The 13,870-nt window shown below is 35.5% G+C and overlaps 1 protein-coding gene across 3 annotated transcripts in view; it reads right to left on the reverse strand.

Moving 5' to 3' along the window:
* The window catches only part of TEX10 (testis expressed 10), a 60,736-nt gene that overhangs the window by 5,507 nt on the left and 41,359 nt on the right, over window positions 1-13,870 (reverse strand). For 2 of the 3 annotated variants that reach the window (XM_042964306.1, XM_042964305.1), the window contains 4 exons: window positions 13,725-13,813; window positions 11,987-12,120; window positions 2,787-2,867; window positions 466-647 (listed from right to left, as the gene is read on the reverse strand). In XM_042964306.1, the coding sequence (XP_042820240.1) occupies window positions 466-647; window positions 2,787-2,867; window positions 11,987-12,120; window positions 13,725-13,813 (486 nt within the window). Of the gene's footprint in view, window positions 1-465; window positions 648-2,786; window positions 2,868-11,986; window positions 12,121-13,724; window positions 13,814-13,870 lie in introns of those variants that run through there. The other variant, XM_042964307.1, reaches the window with a different exon arrangement.

Raw genomic sequence — 13,870 nt, forward strand, 5'->3', positions numbered from 1 at the left:
TAAAGTACTAATATAAACACCAGTATCTTAGAAATTTCCCTAAATCCAAGAATTTAAAGATTTTTACTCTGGCTAGTTTTAATAAAGGCTTGTATTTATCAGTGATTGCATTCTTGTAAAGGTAGATTTTTTTTTCCTTGCTAGACCTATAGCAACATTAATAATGAAAGCTCCCAAGAAATTTTAAAATGCCATCTAACTTTTCAAATTTGTAGTTTAAAAGAAAAACAAAAACTAAAAATCCTCTTACAAGACAAAGGGAATTTATGAAACAATAAAGAGAAATCCAGTTAAGGTTTATACAAATTCTGAAAGACAATTCAGGGTATTTATTAAATCTAATTTTCTTTCACTCTTTCCTCTTTAAAAAATTTTTTGATTTTATTTATTCTTATTTACTTATTTGGTGGGGAAAACTGGAATAGGTAGAAAAAAATTAAAGTCGAAGAATACAAAAACTATTACCTTTTTCTTAGATGTTCTGCTTCTCCTTTCTCTAAAGTGAGCAGAAAATAAAGAAGACTGTAGCAACAAGAAGCCAGAAACGGTAGTAGAGTCTCACTAAGTACACACGTATGATCCAGGAGCTTACAGATAACACCCAAAACACAGCCAGCTGTACTGTCAGGAATTACAGTCAGCCCAACCTAGGAAGAGAAAAATTAGATTAATGACCTCTTCACAACCGTCCTTCTCTCCATGAAAAAAACAAATCCCATTAACTGGAGAGTTAACCTAACATCACTTCTACTGAAAAACAGCGCATACATTAAACACACAACCTGCCACAACTTAAGGTCCTGTTTTCCCTTAAGAATTTAATTACTAGGGGTGCCTGGGTGGCTCAGTCAAGTAGGCATCCAACTCTTGATTTCGGCTCAGGTCATGATCTCACAAACCGTAAGATTGAGCTCTGTGTCACTTATAGCATGGAGCCTGCTTGCATTTCTCTCCTTCACTCTCTGCCCCTCTCCTGCATGCGCACACGCACTCTCTTTCTCAAAATGAACTTAAAAAAAAAAATTACTACGTTAAATAACTTTGAAAACATGCCAACTCAAGAGATACTATTAACCTAATCTACTGCCTTCCCTCCATGAGTCTACTAAAATTTATGACATTACAATTTCTGATGGTCAGAAATAACATTTGAAAGGATTACTTTATGCACCCTCCCCCCACCCCAAATCTTGATACAACCAACCACATTTCCATGATTTTTAGATTCTTCAGACTAGAAAACTCTCATTTCTGGCACCACCTCCGTCCCAGGTAATTAAATGTACAAACCGAAGTTCATTTTACAATTAGCCTACCCCTGCCCTTTAATTTAGCTAGTCATTCAGACATGACTAAGTAAAACACCCTGGAGTAAGACATTACTATACTTAACACTTGACTGCTTCACTGCCTCAAAACCCCGATAAGGGACATCATGGTTTGTGTATTCATCTGGACTCTACTATCTGTCATTAAGGTGGATTCTAACTTACAACTGTTATGTACGCATGGTTTAAATCTCCTGGAAACTACTGTTAAGTCATCATGAAAAAGTCTGCAGGCTCTGATCAGGCTGTTTGAAAATAGTGCCCAAGACTAGCATGTTAATCTTTTACTAGAATAATGAATGTAGTCAAAGGAGGGCATAAATATCTTGAGTGGAGGTGAAAAGAAAAGTGGTAGAGATCTTTAGAGACACACGGGATAAAGATTAGAAGTTTGACAACAGAGAGAAAAGAGCACTGGAAATTCAACTCAAGGGAAGTAACATTTTAAAGGAGAAAAGGGGGTTGGAATGTACCTATAAAATTACCCAAAAAAGTGACAGTGCCTGAAAGATAAAACTGTGGGAGTTTCCTCTGCACTAAGGATAATTATAATAAGCCAAAAATCTAAACATAAACATTGGAGGAAGCTAAAAAGCAAAATCCCAGGTTTTTGGGAACAAGAGACACCGACTAGCCAGAAGACCAAACAGTTGCAAGGCTTAGCTTGCTGCTTCTAGTGGCCAGGCCTTCAACCTGTTAGGCTATATCCCTTGTTTAGAACCCAAATATTCAAGGTGGAAATCAGACCCCAGTCTGGATGCTGGATTCCCAATACACAAACTATATGTCAGAAGAACCTGAGGTATAATTTTAATTTTTTTTTTAATTTTTTTTTTTAACGTTTTATTTATTTTTGAGACAGAGACAGAGCATGAATGGGGGAGGGGCAGAGAGAGAGGGAGACACAGAATCGGAAGCAGGCTCCAGGCTCTGAGCCATCAGCCCAGAGCCCGACGCGGGGCTCGAACTCACGGACCGCGAGATCGTGACCTGAGCCGAAGTCGGACACCCAACCGACTGAGCCACCCAGGCGCCCCCCTGAGGTATAATTTTAAAGCCCTTCATTGCAGGGGTGCCTGGGTGGCTCAGTTGGTTAAACATCTGACTCAATTTTGGCTCAGGTCATGATCCTGTGGTTTGTAAGATCAAGCCCCTTGTCAGGCTCTGAGCTGACAGCACGGGGCTTGCTTGGGATTCTCTCTCTGCCCCTCCCTTGTGCATGCTCTCTCCCAAATAAACTTTTTTTTTTTTTAAAGGCCCTTCATTGCAGATGTAGAAAGCAGGGTCCTGGAAAAGGGGGATTTTCCCAAGGTCAGAAGTAATTAGTAACAGCCAAGAAAAACATCAAGACTTCTCAGTCTAGACACTCTCTCCTTGCCTATGGCAAACCCACTCTTAACCAAGGATTCTCTACGCTTTTTTAAGTAGCAACAAAAAAAATTTTTTAAGTATATTTACCAAATGCTTACTGATGGCACTCTGCAGGATGTCAAAACTCTGGCTTCGGGCAGGGATAACCAATAAACTGTGACAAACTGTCTGTCAGAAAAGGAGAAAACCAGTAACCAAATCAGGATCAAATCAGTTCTATAGACTTTTTTTTAACCTACTCACCCTATATACAACAGGACACTTAAAAAAAAATGACTTTTTTTCCTAATTTAAATTTTAGTTTACAAGAGCAACACTGGTTTCGGGAATAGAATTCAGTGATTCATCACCTACATACAACATCTAACGCTCCCTCTGACAACCCATAGTTTGTTCTCTATCATTAAAGAATCTCCTGCAGTTTGTTTTCTTCTCTCTTTCTTCCCCCTTCCCATATGTTCATCTGTTTTGTTTATTAAATTCCACACGAGTGAAATCATATGGTATTGGTCTTTCTCTGATTATTTCGCTTAGCATAATACATTCCAGCTCCATCCACATCGTTGCAAATGGAAAGATTCCATTCTTTTTAATGGCTGAGTAATATTCCATTGTTTATCTATACCACATCTTCCCTATCTTCTTTATCTGTTCACCAGTCAATGGACATTTTTGGGCTCTCTCCATAGTTTGGCTATTGATAATGCTGCTATAAACATTGGGGTGCATGTACCCCTTCAAATTTGTATTTCTGTATCCTTTAGATAAATACCTAATAGTGCAATTGCTGGATCATAACATAGTTCTAATTTTAGTTTCTTGAAAATAATGACTTTGAAGATGCAAGTATCAAAGGTCAATCAATCACATCTCATATATGGGCTAATTTTCCAAACAACTCATTATTTAAACATTTACTAAGCACTGAACTAGTCCTATTAGGTACCAGGTACAGGAATGAAAGACTGAGAAACTCTTCTCACAGCCCTAAAAGAGTAGCTTCAATCTACCAAAGTAAAGACTATTTCTATTAATAAGTGCTACAACAGAAAAATCTGAATGATGTGAACAAAGGACTGAAAAGCCTTTTTCCCATTTGGTGAGAAAACATACAATAGAAAAACACTTATGATCCAGAAAATACTAATACCCTGTTCAAATTAATAGAACACTGCCTCCAAAAGTAAGAGAACAGTCCACAGGAAAAGAAGAAAAATATAAGGGAAGTGAGAGTCAAATCCTTAGTATTTTTAATTTTCTAAGTTCTCAAAGAAACACGAGGAGGGAAGCCAACATCAAGTCCTTCAGAGACTTCATTACACCATCCCAGAAGCTGAGGGGAGTGCCAAAAGTGAAATATGTGAAAAGAATCACGTTAGAAAGACAAAGAAAAGACTGGTGGAAAAGAAGAATATCAATCTAGAAAGAGGACAGTCCAGCTAAATTTAAGGGAATGGTCAGTCAACTCTGAAAAAAATCAATAGCTCTATGCATTATTTCCCTGGAAAACCTCTTGTAAATTAATACCACCCAGAGTTTACACATGGCAATTTTTCTTCTCTTTTATGCTTATAAGTAACAATGTAAACAACGTATTTCTAATACCATCTTCCTACTCAAAAACAAGCAGTGAATATTTTCATTAATAAAAGGTAAATTGCAATTGAAAAGGCCCATTCAGGGTGCCTGGGTGGTTCGAGCATCTGACTCTTGGTTTCAGCTCAAGTCATGAGCTCATGGTTCCTGAGTTCAAGCCCCACGTCAGGCCCCACACTGACAGAGCAAATCCTGCTTTCGATTCTCTCTCCCCTGCTGACTGTCCTCTGCTTGCTTGCAAGCAAGCTCTCTCTCTGGCCTGCCCACCCTGCTCACGGATGCATGAATGAGCACTAACTAAAAAAAAAACAAAACAACAAAATGAGGGCTCATTCCCAATAAATAACCATTTAATCCCTTCCCTTCCACCACCCCTTCCCTTCCTGAACAATCCAGTTCTAAAGCCACTGGGTGGGGCTGAGTTAGGTAAACAGCACTGGAATGGGTAGGAGAGCTGCAGTGGCCCAGAGAAAGCCATTCATGAATAAATAGAAGTAGACTGTCCCCAAAGAGTTGGGAGTTCAAATGGAGTGAAGATGCCAGCATGGGGGAAAAAAAAACAAAAACAAAAAAAAGAAGATGCCTGCATGGGAGAGGGATAGCACCAAAAGATCAATTATGGACAAAGAAATTGATCAAGTAAATTAAGTATAACGGAAACCAGGGTTCTTAACCTTCAGAAAAGGCAGGTACAAGAGGAAAAGAAGACAACTAGAATGAACCCTACAGTGTTAAATTCCTGATTTCTGTCCACCGACAGTCTGGGAACACCAGGGTCCAAAAGCAATGACCACACCCAGAGTCCTGAAGTTGGTTTCAAGATACCATTCTCCACTTAAAGGAAAATTGGGCCTCTTCAAAAAATACCTGATTGCAGGGCTGGGACAGTGAAAATCACGTATGAATCTAGAACAATCTGTGGTACAAGGAAGTAAAGAAGTACTCAGAAAAAAATAAGTACACGTCAGAAGAACAAAGAAACCACTATATTCTATAGTGACCCACTGAATAAAATAGGAAACCATATTAACACAAATTAATAAATAGACTAATAAAAATGACTGGGACATTAACACTGTTTCAAAGTATCTCCTCATAAATCATTACTAATTACAAAGGGGAAAAAGTAAACAGTGGAAAAGTAGACAGACAGCACTTAATCAAGTAATCAAAGTGAGTATCTAATGGGACAAATCAAAACCATGCACCACCTGGCAGGATGCAGTCAGAAAACCACAGCATCACTTGTGTCATATTCCTACCAAATTCATATAGCCTGAATCTAACCATGAGGGAACATAAATCCAAATGGGAGGAAAATTTTACACAATAACTGTCCCAATGTACTTCGAAGTGTCAAGGTCAATGAAAGACAAAGACTGAGGAACTTTACCAAATTGAAGGAAACAAAACAGATATTACAAGTAAATACAATGAACAATTTGGGGTGCATAAGAACATTACTGAGAGGTACTGGGTGGCTTAGTCAGTTGAAGGTCTGACTCTTGATTTCAGCTCAGGTCATGATTCCAGGGTCGGGGAATCAAGCCCTGCATCAGCTGCTTAGGATTCTCTCTCTGCCCCTCTCCCCTGCTCTAAAATTAAAAATCAATTAATTTTAAAAAGAACACTGTGGAGGGGGCACCTGGCTGGTTGTTGGTAGTGCATGCTATTTTTTTTTTAATTTATTTTTGAGAGAGAGAGAGAGAACAAACAAGCAGGGGAGGGACAGAGAGAGGGAGACACAAAATCCCAAGCAGGCTCCAGGCTCTGAACTGTCACAGCACACAGCCCAATGCAGGGCTCAAACCCATGAACTGTGAGATCATGACCTGAGCCACATGAGTCAGACACTCAACTGACTGAACCACGCAGGCACCCCAGTGCATACTACTCTTGCTATCAGTGTCATGAGTAAGTTAGGGGGGCCTGAGTGGCTCAGTCACTTAAGCATCCGACTCTTGATTTTGGCTCAGGTCATGATCTCACGGTTCATGGATTTGAGCCCTGCATTAGGCTCTGTGCTGACAGTGTGAAGCCTGTTTGGGATTCTCTGTCTCCCTCTTCTCTGTCCCTCCCCTGCTTGCTCTCTCTCAAAAATAAACAAACATTAAAAATAAAAAACAAAAAAACAGTAAGTCATTTTGTGGATATCAACAAATTGATCTTGAAGTTTATTTAAACAGGAAAAAGACCCAAAATAGCCAACACAATATTAAAGGAAAAGAATAAAGTTAAAGGACTGATATTACACAGCTTCATAAATTACAGTAAAGCTATGCTAATCAAAACACTGCAATATTGGTTAAAGAATAGACAAATAGATGAATGGAACAAAACAGAGAGCCCAGCAAGACAGACCCACATAGTCAAGTGATCTTTGACAATGGAGTCTTTTCAACAAATGGTGCTTTAACAATCCATCTACAAATAAATGAATCTAGACTCTTCACAAAAATTAACTCAGAGTGAATCATAACAGACCTAAATGTAAAATACAAAATGCAAAACTGTAATGACTTAGAAGAAAAACCTAAACGACCTACATATGGTGATGACATTATAGATACAATACTGAAGGCACAATTCAGGAAAGAAACAAAGAAGCTGGACTTCATTAAAATTAAAAAATTTTTCTCTGCAAAAGATAATGTCAAGAGTATGAAAAGACAAGCCATAGACTGGGAGAAAATCTTTGCAAAAATATATCTGATAAAGGATTGTTAACCAAAATATTCAAAGAGCACTTAAAACTCGAAAAGAAAACAACCCAATTAACAAATGGGCCAAAGACCATAATAGATACCTCACCAAAGAAGACATGGCAAATAAACATATGAAAAGATGCTCCACATCACAGGTTATCAAGGAAATCAAAATTAAATAATGAGATGCTACATACTTATTACAACAGCCTGAATTCAAAACACTGACACCAAATGCTGGCAAGGATCTGGAGCAACAGAAACTCATCCACTGCTGATAAGATTGCAAAATGGTACAACCACTTTGAAGACAGTTTCTTACAAATTAAACACACTCTGACCATATAATCCAGCAATGGCTCTCCCTGGTATTCACCCAAAGCAGTTAAACACATGTCCACACTAAAACTACACACGGATGTGTATAAACCTATATACACAGTTTTATGCATAATTATCAAAATTTGGAAGCAACAAAGATGTCCTTCAGCAGGTAAACAGATAAACTGGTACATCCAATGTAATATTATTCAGCAATAAAAAGAAATGAGCTATGAAGCCATGAAAAAACAAGGAGAATCTTAAATGAGTATTATGAAGTGAAAGAAGCCAATCTAAAAAAGGCAATATACTGCATACTCCCAAATGTATGACATTTTGGAAAAGGTAAAACTACAGACAGTGAAAACAAACAAACACCTGTGGTTGTCAGGGGTTGGGGGACATGGAGAATGAACAGTCAGAGCACAGAGGATATCAGGGTAGTAAAGACACTCATATGAGATCATACTGATGGATATGTGGCATTATACATTTGTCCAGATCCATAAAATGTGTTAACACCAAGAGTAAACCATAATGTATATTGTGGACTTTGGGTAATTATATCAACACAGAATCATTAACTATAACAAATATACCACTCTGGTGGGGGATGTTGATAAGGGAGAAGGTTATGCAAATGTGGGGGAAGGGATTATACGGGGAAACACCTTTTCCTTCCCTTCAATTTTTCTGTGAAATTAGAACTGCTCTAAAAGAAATCTTAATTTTAAAAAAATCTTTAAGATTTAAATAGCACATTAGATAATGCAGGAAAGATCAGTGAACTTGAAGATACAGCATACTTTCTCAAGAGATGGCAAAAAAAGGTTAAAGAGTCTCAAAGGTCTACAGGACAATGTCAAGTGGTCTAACATACAAGTAAATTAAGTCCCAAAGAAGGGAACCAAAACATCTTTTGAAGGAATGAGTGACATTTTTTTCCCCAAAACAATAAACTATAAACCTAGTAAAACATTCAGCAAATACCAAGCTTAAAAAAAAAAAATTAAGAAAGTAACACCAAGGCATTAATTAATACAATCAAACTGCTGAAGAAAGTGGTAAAAAGATTATCTTGACAACATGTAGGAAGAAAAAAGCATATAGAGGAAAAAAAAAAACATTACATACAGAAAAACATAAGAATGACCTCACATATCATTACACATTATATTATGGTATAAAGTAGTATAGTTTGAAGGTAGGCTGTATTAAGTTAAAGAGCAAACACCTAAAAACAAAACAAAGAGGCATAGCTAATATGCCAAAGCAGAGGTAAAATGGAATGCTAAAAATACTCAAACTACAAAAGCAATGAATCATGGTATCTTACTGCAATGCAATACTATACAGCAACGAAAACAATGAATTACTGCTTATACATTAACATAGATACCTTTAAGAATACACTGAATAAAAAGAAAATTACTAAAAAATGTTTCACTTGTAAACACGTAAAACTCAACAATATAGTTCGGAGTTACATGCTAATTACAATAAAACTGTAAAGAAACAAAAATATGATAAAATTAAAGACAGTGTTACTCTGAAGGGAAAGGGACACAGGGGTTTCAAAAATAAAAATGTTCTTATTTCTTAAGCTGAATTTATATAATTATTATTATTCTGAGCTTATCCATGTTAAAAAACATTCTTTTACAACTAATCAGTATTTTGTAAATGACAATTAACATTAACCTTAAAACCTTTCATTGGCTCTGGAGTAGAAATCTCCATTTCTAAAAGGTATCTCTGCACAGAGATTCCTGTTCTCTTTTTGATCGTTCCCTGTTAACTATAGTTTCCATCATTAACAGGAAGGTCATACAACTCTTCCTTTAGTGCTCAGAAAGAATAATAACAAAGATACAAGTGAAAATGACAAGGTCTAGGTTAGCATATAAAGGATATTACTTCTTTAAAAAAAAAAAAATGACAATATATTTAGTCATTTGTGAAGACAGAAGATATCTGAAAGAACACGTTTACTTAGAAACCGGGGAGGAAAAATGGGTAGTTGAGAGGGAGTGGAAGAAGACTTTTTTACTATTATCCTCTGTTCTGAATTGTATTTTGTGAATACCTACTCAAAAAAAAAAAAAAAAAAAAAAAAAGTCTGATTTGAAAAAGAATCACTTTGGCTTAAACAGATGAAACTACAAAACAACTGAGCGATCCCAGTCCTAATAACTTGTTCAAATGAAATAATTAGAAAAATAAATGTTTACATTAAGGATGTCAAAACTATGTGTATGTCAAATATTTTCACATGAAAAGGCCAACTTAAATAATAAAATTTATCCAAAAGAAAACTGGAATCTTCACTTAAGTTCACAAACTAAAAATGAGACTTTCAGATTTTTCCTAATTATGTCTTAACATTTCAAAGACAGCAACCTTGAAGTTTAATGCACGTCCTTGAGAAATGTTCACTTCAGAAATACAGCTGATAACATTTTCATGACAATTTTATTTTGGCTTTACACAGATGATGTGCTTATGAAAAATTTAAATAATCAGATAAAGGCTATATGACTTGTCCAAGTTACCAAACTAGACACTGGTAAATCTATGCCTGGAATCTGGAGCCCAATAATCCCATACAGTGTTTTCTCCAATACATCATGATGGTTTACATACATTAATTACAGTCTGTCCTTTAAAACTACTCTTACTACTGTTGGCAAGCCCAATCCCTCCAATCTAATATTCAAGGCCTTAACCTCAGGAGATCTATCTTAGCTCTCTTCATTTACTATGAAGTAAGATAAAATTTCAGATGTTAAACCAATTCATTATTTCTTTTCACTTTTTTAAAATCCAGTATTGTTGGAGAACATACATATAAACATAGTACCAGGCATTAGGGCAATAAAGTGAAGATAAATTCACTGGCATACCTAAGAATTGTAATCAGAGTCAAACAATGCAAAGTGAAAAGTATATATAAATCTATAAAAGGTACTGTCTTAACAGATGGGAAAATATTAAGCATATTGAGAATAGAATAAAAGAAGTAAATAATAGATCAGCTGAGTAAAATCAATTGTTATAGCAACAAAATAGAAAAGTAGGATGTAACTTGAATCTAGAGACTACCCTGTTGAGAATAATGACAGAGGTTAAAAAAAAAAAAAAAAAAGCTTTTGGACTAGCTATTATAAGCTTTAAGGAAAGACTGTATTAGTCAGTGTTCTCACCAAGGGCCTTCCAAATCATTAAAAGAAACTAGCTAGCAGAGAACATAACCTGAGAATTTGCAAAAAAGGTTCAAACCAAAATTACTTGGGATGATATTAGTACATTCTTACTGCATAAGCATTTTTCATGTAGGAAATAAAAAAATGAAAAAATAAATAATAGAAATTAATTATTATAGAAATGTTTTAGAGAATCAAAACCTTATATCAATGTTTATGTTTCTGCATATTTAGCTTACATATCTGTAACATGTAAGACAATTTATTCTGTTACAGTAAAAGATCAGCCTAATAATTCCAATTTAAAACTTATGATTTTAATTTGATTTTTACTATAAGCAGTACCAAAGCCTAAGTTATTAAGATTTATTATATTTATAGGGGCGCCTGGGTGGCTCAGTCAGTTGAGCATCCAACTCTTGACTTTGGCACAGGTCTCGATCTCATGGTTCAGGAGTTCAAGCCCCATGGCAGGTTCTGTGCCATCAGTGCACAGCCTGCTTGGAATTCTCTGTCTCCTTCCCTCTCTGCCCTGCCCCTACTCATTCTTTCTCAAAATAAATAAATAAAGTATTAAAATAACTTTTTTAAGGTTTATCGTATTTTATAAAGCTTAATTTAGTCTATATTTAATATTTTAACATTTGTGAAGGTTTATCAGAAAACTGAATTACTTGATGGGGCATCGGAGTGGCTCAGTTGGTTAAGCATCTAACTCTTGATTTCGCTCAGGTAATGATCTCACAGTGCACGAGTTCAAGCCCCATACTGGGCTCTGCGCCGATGATGCGGAACCTCTTGGGATTCTCTCCTTCCCTCTCTCTCTGCCCCTCACCCGCTCATGCTCATGCTCTCTCTCTCTCAAAATAAACTTTAAACAAAGGTTAAATGGTTTAAAATTTTAACTAAGTTTATAAAAGGATAATCAAAGTCCCATTTTAAAAGACTGCTTAAAGTTATTGTATTTATCTTAAAAATAAGATTTGTAGGTTGAACTTTAAAACTTAATGAAAAAAGGCTTTAAATTATCTTTAACATACTATGTACTAATTCTCAAAACCAAAAGAATTGAATAATCTTGTTTTTTAAAAAACGTCACCTTCAAAGATACCAAATCCAAGTAGTTCTACGCATCCTTCAAGACTTAAGTCAAATTCTCCCTTTTCATAGAAGCATCTATCCTATCCATTCTATACTAGATAAAAGAAAATAAATTTATCTCCACCATTCAGACTGCTAATTTATTCTGTTCTAGTAGTGCAACCAGTAATGAAAAACACTCCTCTTTTAGAAACATATATCTCCTATCCAAGATAAGTGCTCTCAAAATGTGGATCATTTCTTATACTACTCTTTATCTCTGAAAGGATCTCCTACAAGGCAATCCTAATATATAGTAACTATTGGTAGTTGATGAACAGAATTTTAATAATCATAAGTTTCTTTTTAAATGCACTATTACCTCTGTAACATCCCAATGATGTAAAAACTGATCCAAGTCAGTAAGGTAAAGAAGCACAGGGGAAAGCTGTGTCTGGATGACGTGAGGAACTCCTCGAAGACTCTGAAGCCAAGTCAACTCCTCTTTTGAAAACCCTAATTTAGGTACAAAGAAAGTTAATTTAAAAAAATAAATCACAAAGCAAATGACATTCTTATTTTTAAAAAATAGACATGTACCTTCAAGTTTAAATTCTTTGGCTACTCTGCTTTCTCTGAATTTCTGCTTTTCACATATTTTAAAAAACGAATTGCTAGCAATGGAGGCAGTAAAATTCCTATTAATTATGTACACAAAGGATGTGATCTGACCCAATATATGATGCAGCAACAAGTTAAGTTTTACCCCTTATACTGGGAACCATACCACTTTTACTTTAAAAAATGTGAAAGGCATAAGCTTTTCCATTAATGGCAGGTTTAAAAAAGCAAATCAACAAGTAAAATGATATACTGCTTCATATGTATACTATCTATATATTTTTTTTTGTATAATAGCCCTTCAAATGTTTTAACCAACTGAGCCACCCAGGAGCTCTAATAGCCCTTCAAATGTTTTAAAACTCTCCCTCCTAAACCCTTCCGGATTTTTTTTTTTTTTTTTGATAATACATGTGTAGTTCTTCCAACTACACTTTATACAGCAAAATTTCTGATCCTCTTACCACCCCTATTACATACACTTGGTCTGACCTACATAGACAACTTGACAGTATCTCCTGACAGTGCTCAGACGGATCAGAATACCAGCGTTGTGGCCTGCTTTGATGTTCAAATCACTGTATTTCCATGACATTAAGCTTAAAGAGTCACCATCTAGTTTGATGGCCACATCACAGTACTGACTCCTAATGAGCTTTCTAAAACCACTAACCCTTAACCCTAACCCTTTACCACTATTAAAACATAAAATCCCTGCCTTCTATCTCAAATGGGTACATCCAAAACTATCAAATAAACACTCATTTATCCGTGTATGTAATATTTATCTTGGATTCAGCTCATTATCAGCACTTGTCAAGTTTTTTCTGGAGTATCTTAACCTATTCATTAAATCTCCTAAATTTTAAGCCTTCAGAAAATGTCAAAGAATGTCATCTTTATCCTCCAAATATACAACAGGAATGTTGAAACAGTACAATCATTTAAAACAAAAGTAATAATACTTACACATCTAACTTATTTGTAGATTCATTTCACTACTTTTGCTTTTGAGCAATGGAATGTAGAAAATGGCTAACTGAAATCTGATGTACTTACTATCAAGTTGAACATTTTAAACATTTTTAAAATGGATATTCTGCTCATCAACTTTTTAAAGTATGCAATGAGGTTTGCACCTGACTATCTGAAAGAGTCAAGTATGTCCAACTCACTGTAAAGCAAGATAATCAAGTTGAGAAATTAGACTTAGAAATAAATGAAAATATAATCATATGACATTCAAATCATCTCCAGAGTATTTGTACTCTGAGAGATTTAAACATGAATCATGTATATCCCTGCCTCAAAAGCCTGACACTGGAGAATACAAATATTCCTTCAAAGATCCCCACTTATTAGCCATAAAAATCATTTCAAGGTAAATAGATTATTTACCATCTTCAAAACTTAGAACCAAACAGATAAGACAGTAAATCTTAGGACAACTTTTATACCAGATTTTTCCTTTCCTTAATTTGTCAGGTGAATGTCTTTACCTGTAAGTGTTGAAAATAAGAAGCTGAAATAGTCCACATCACTCATCAACCAGTCTTTAGCTGAATACTTCCATCCAGAAAATGATGATCTATAACAAACAATAGGAGAATTATTACCAGAGGTGACCAACTTGGAAGACTTTGAA

The sequence above is a fragment of the Panthera tigris genome, chromosome D4 (assembly GCF_018350195.1).
Source record: "Panthera tigris isolate Pti1 chromosome D4, P.tigris_Pti1_mat1.1, whole genome shotgun sequence".
NCBI lineage: Eukaryota > Metazoa > Chordata > Mammalia > Carnivora > Felidae > Panthera > Panthera tigris.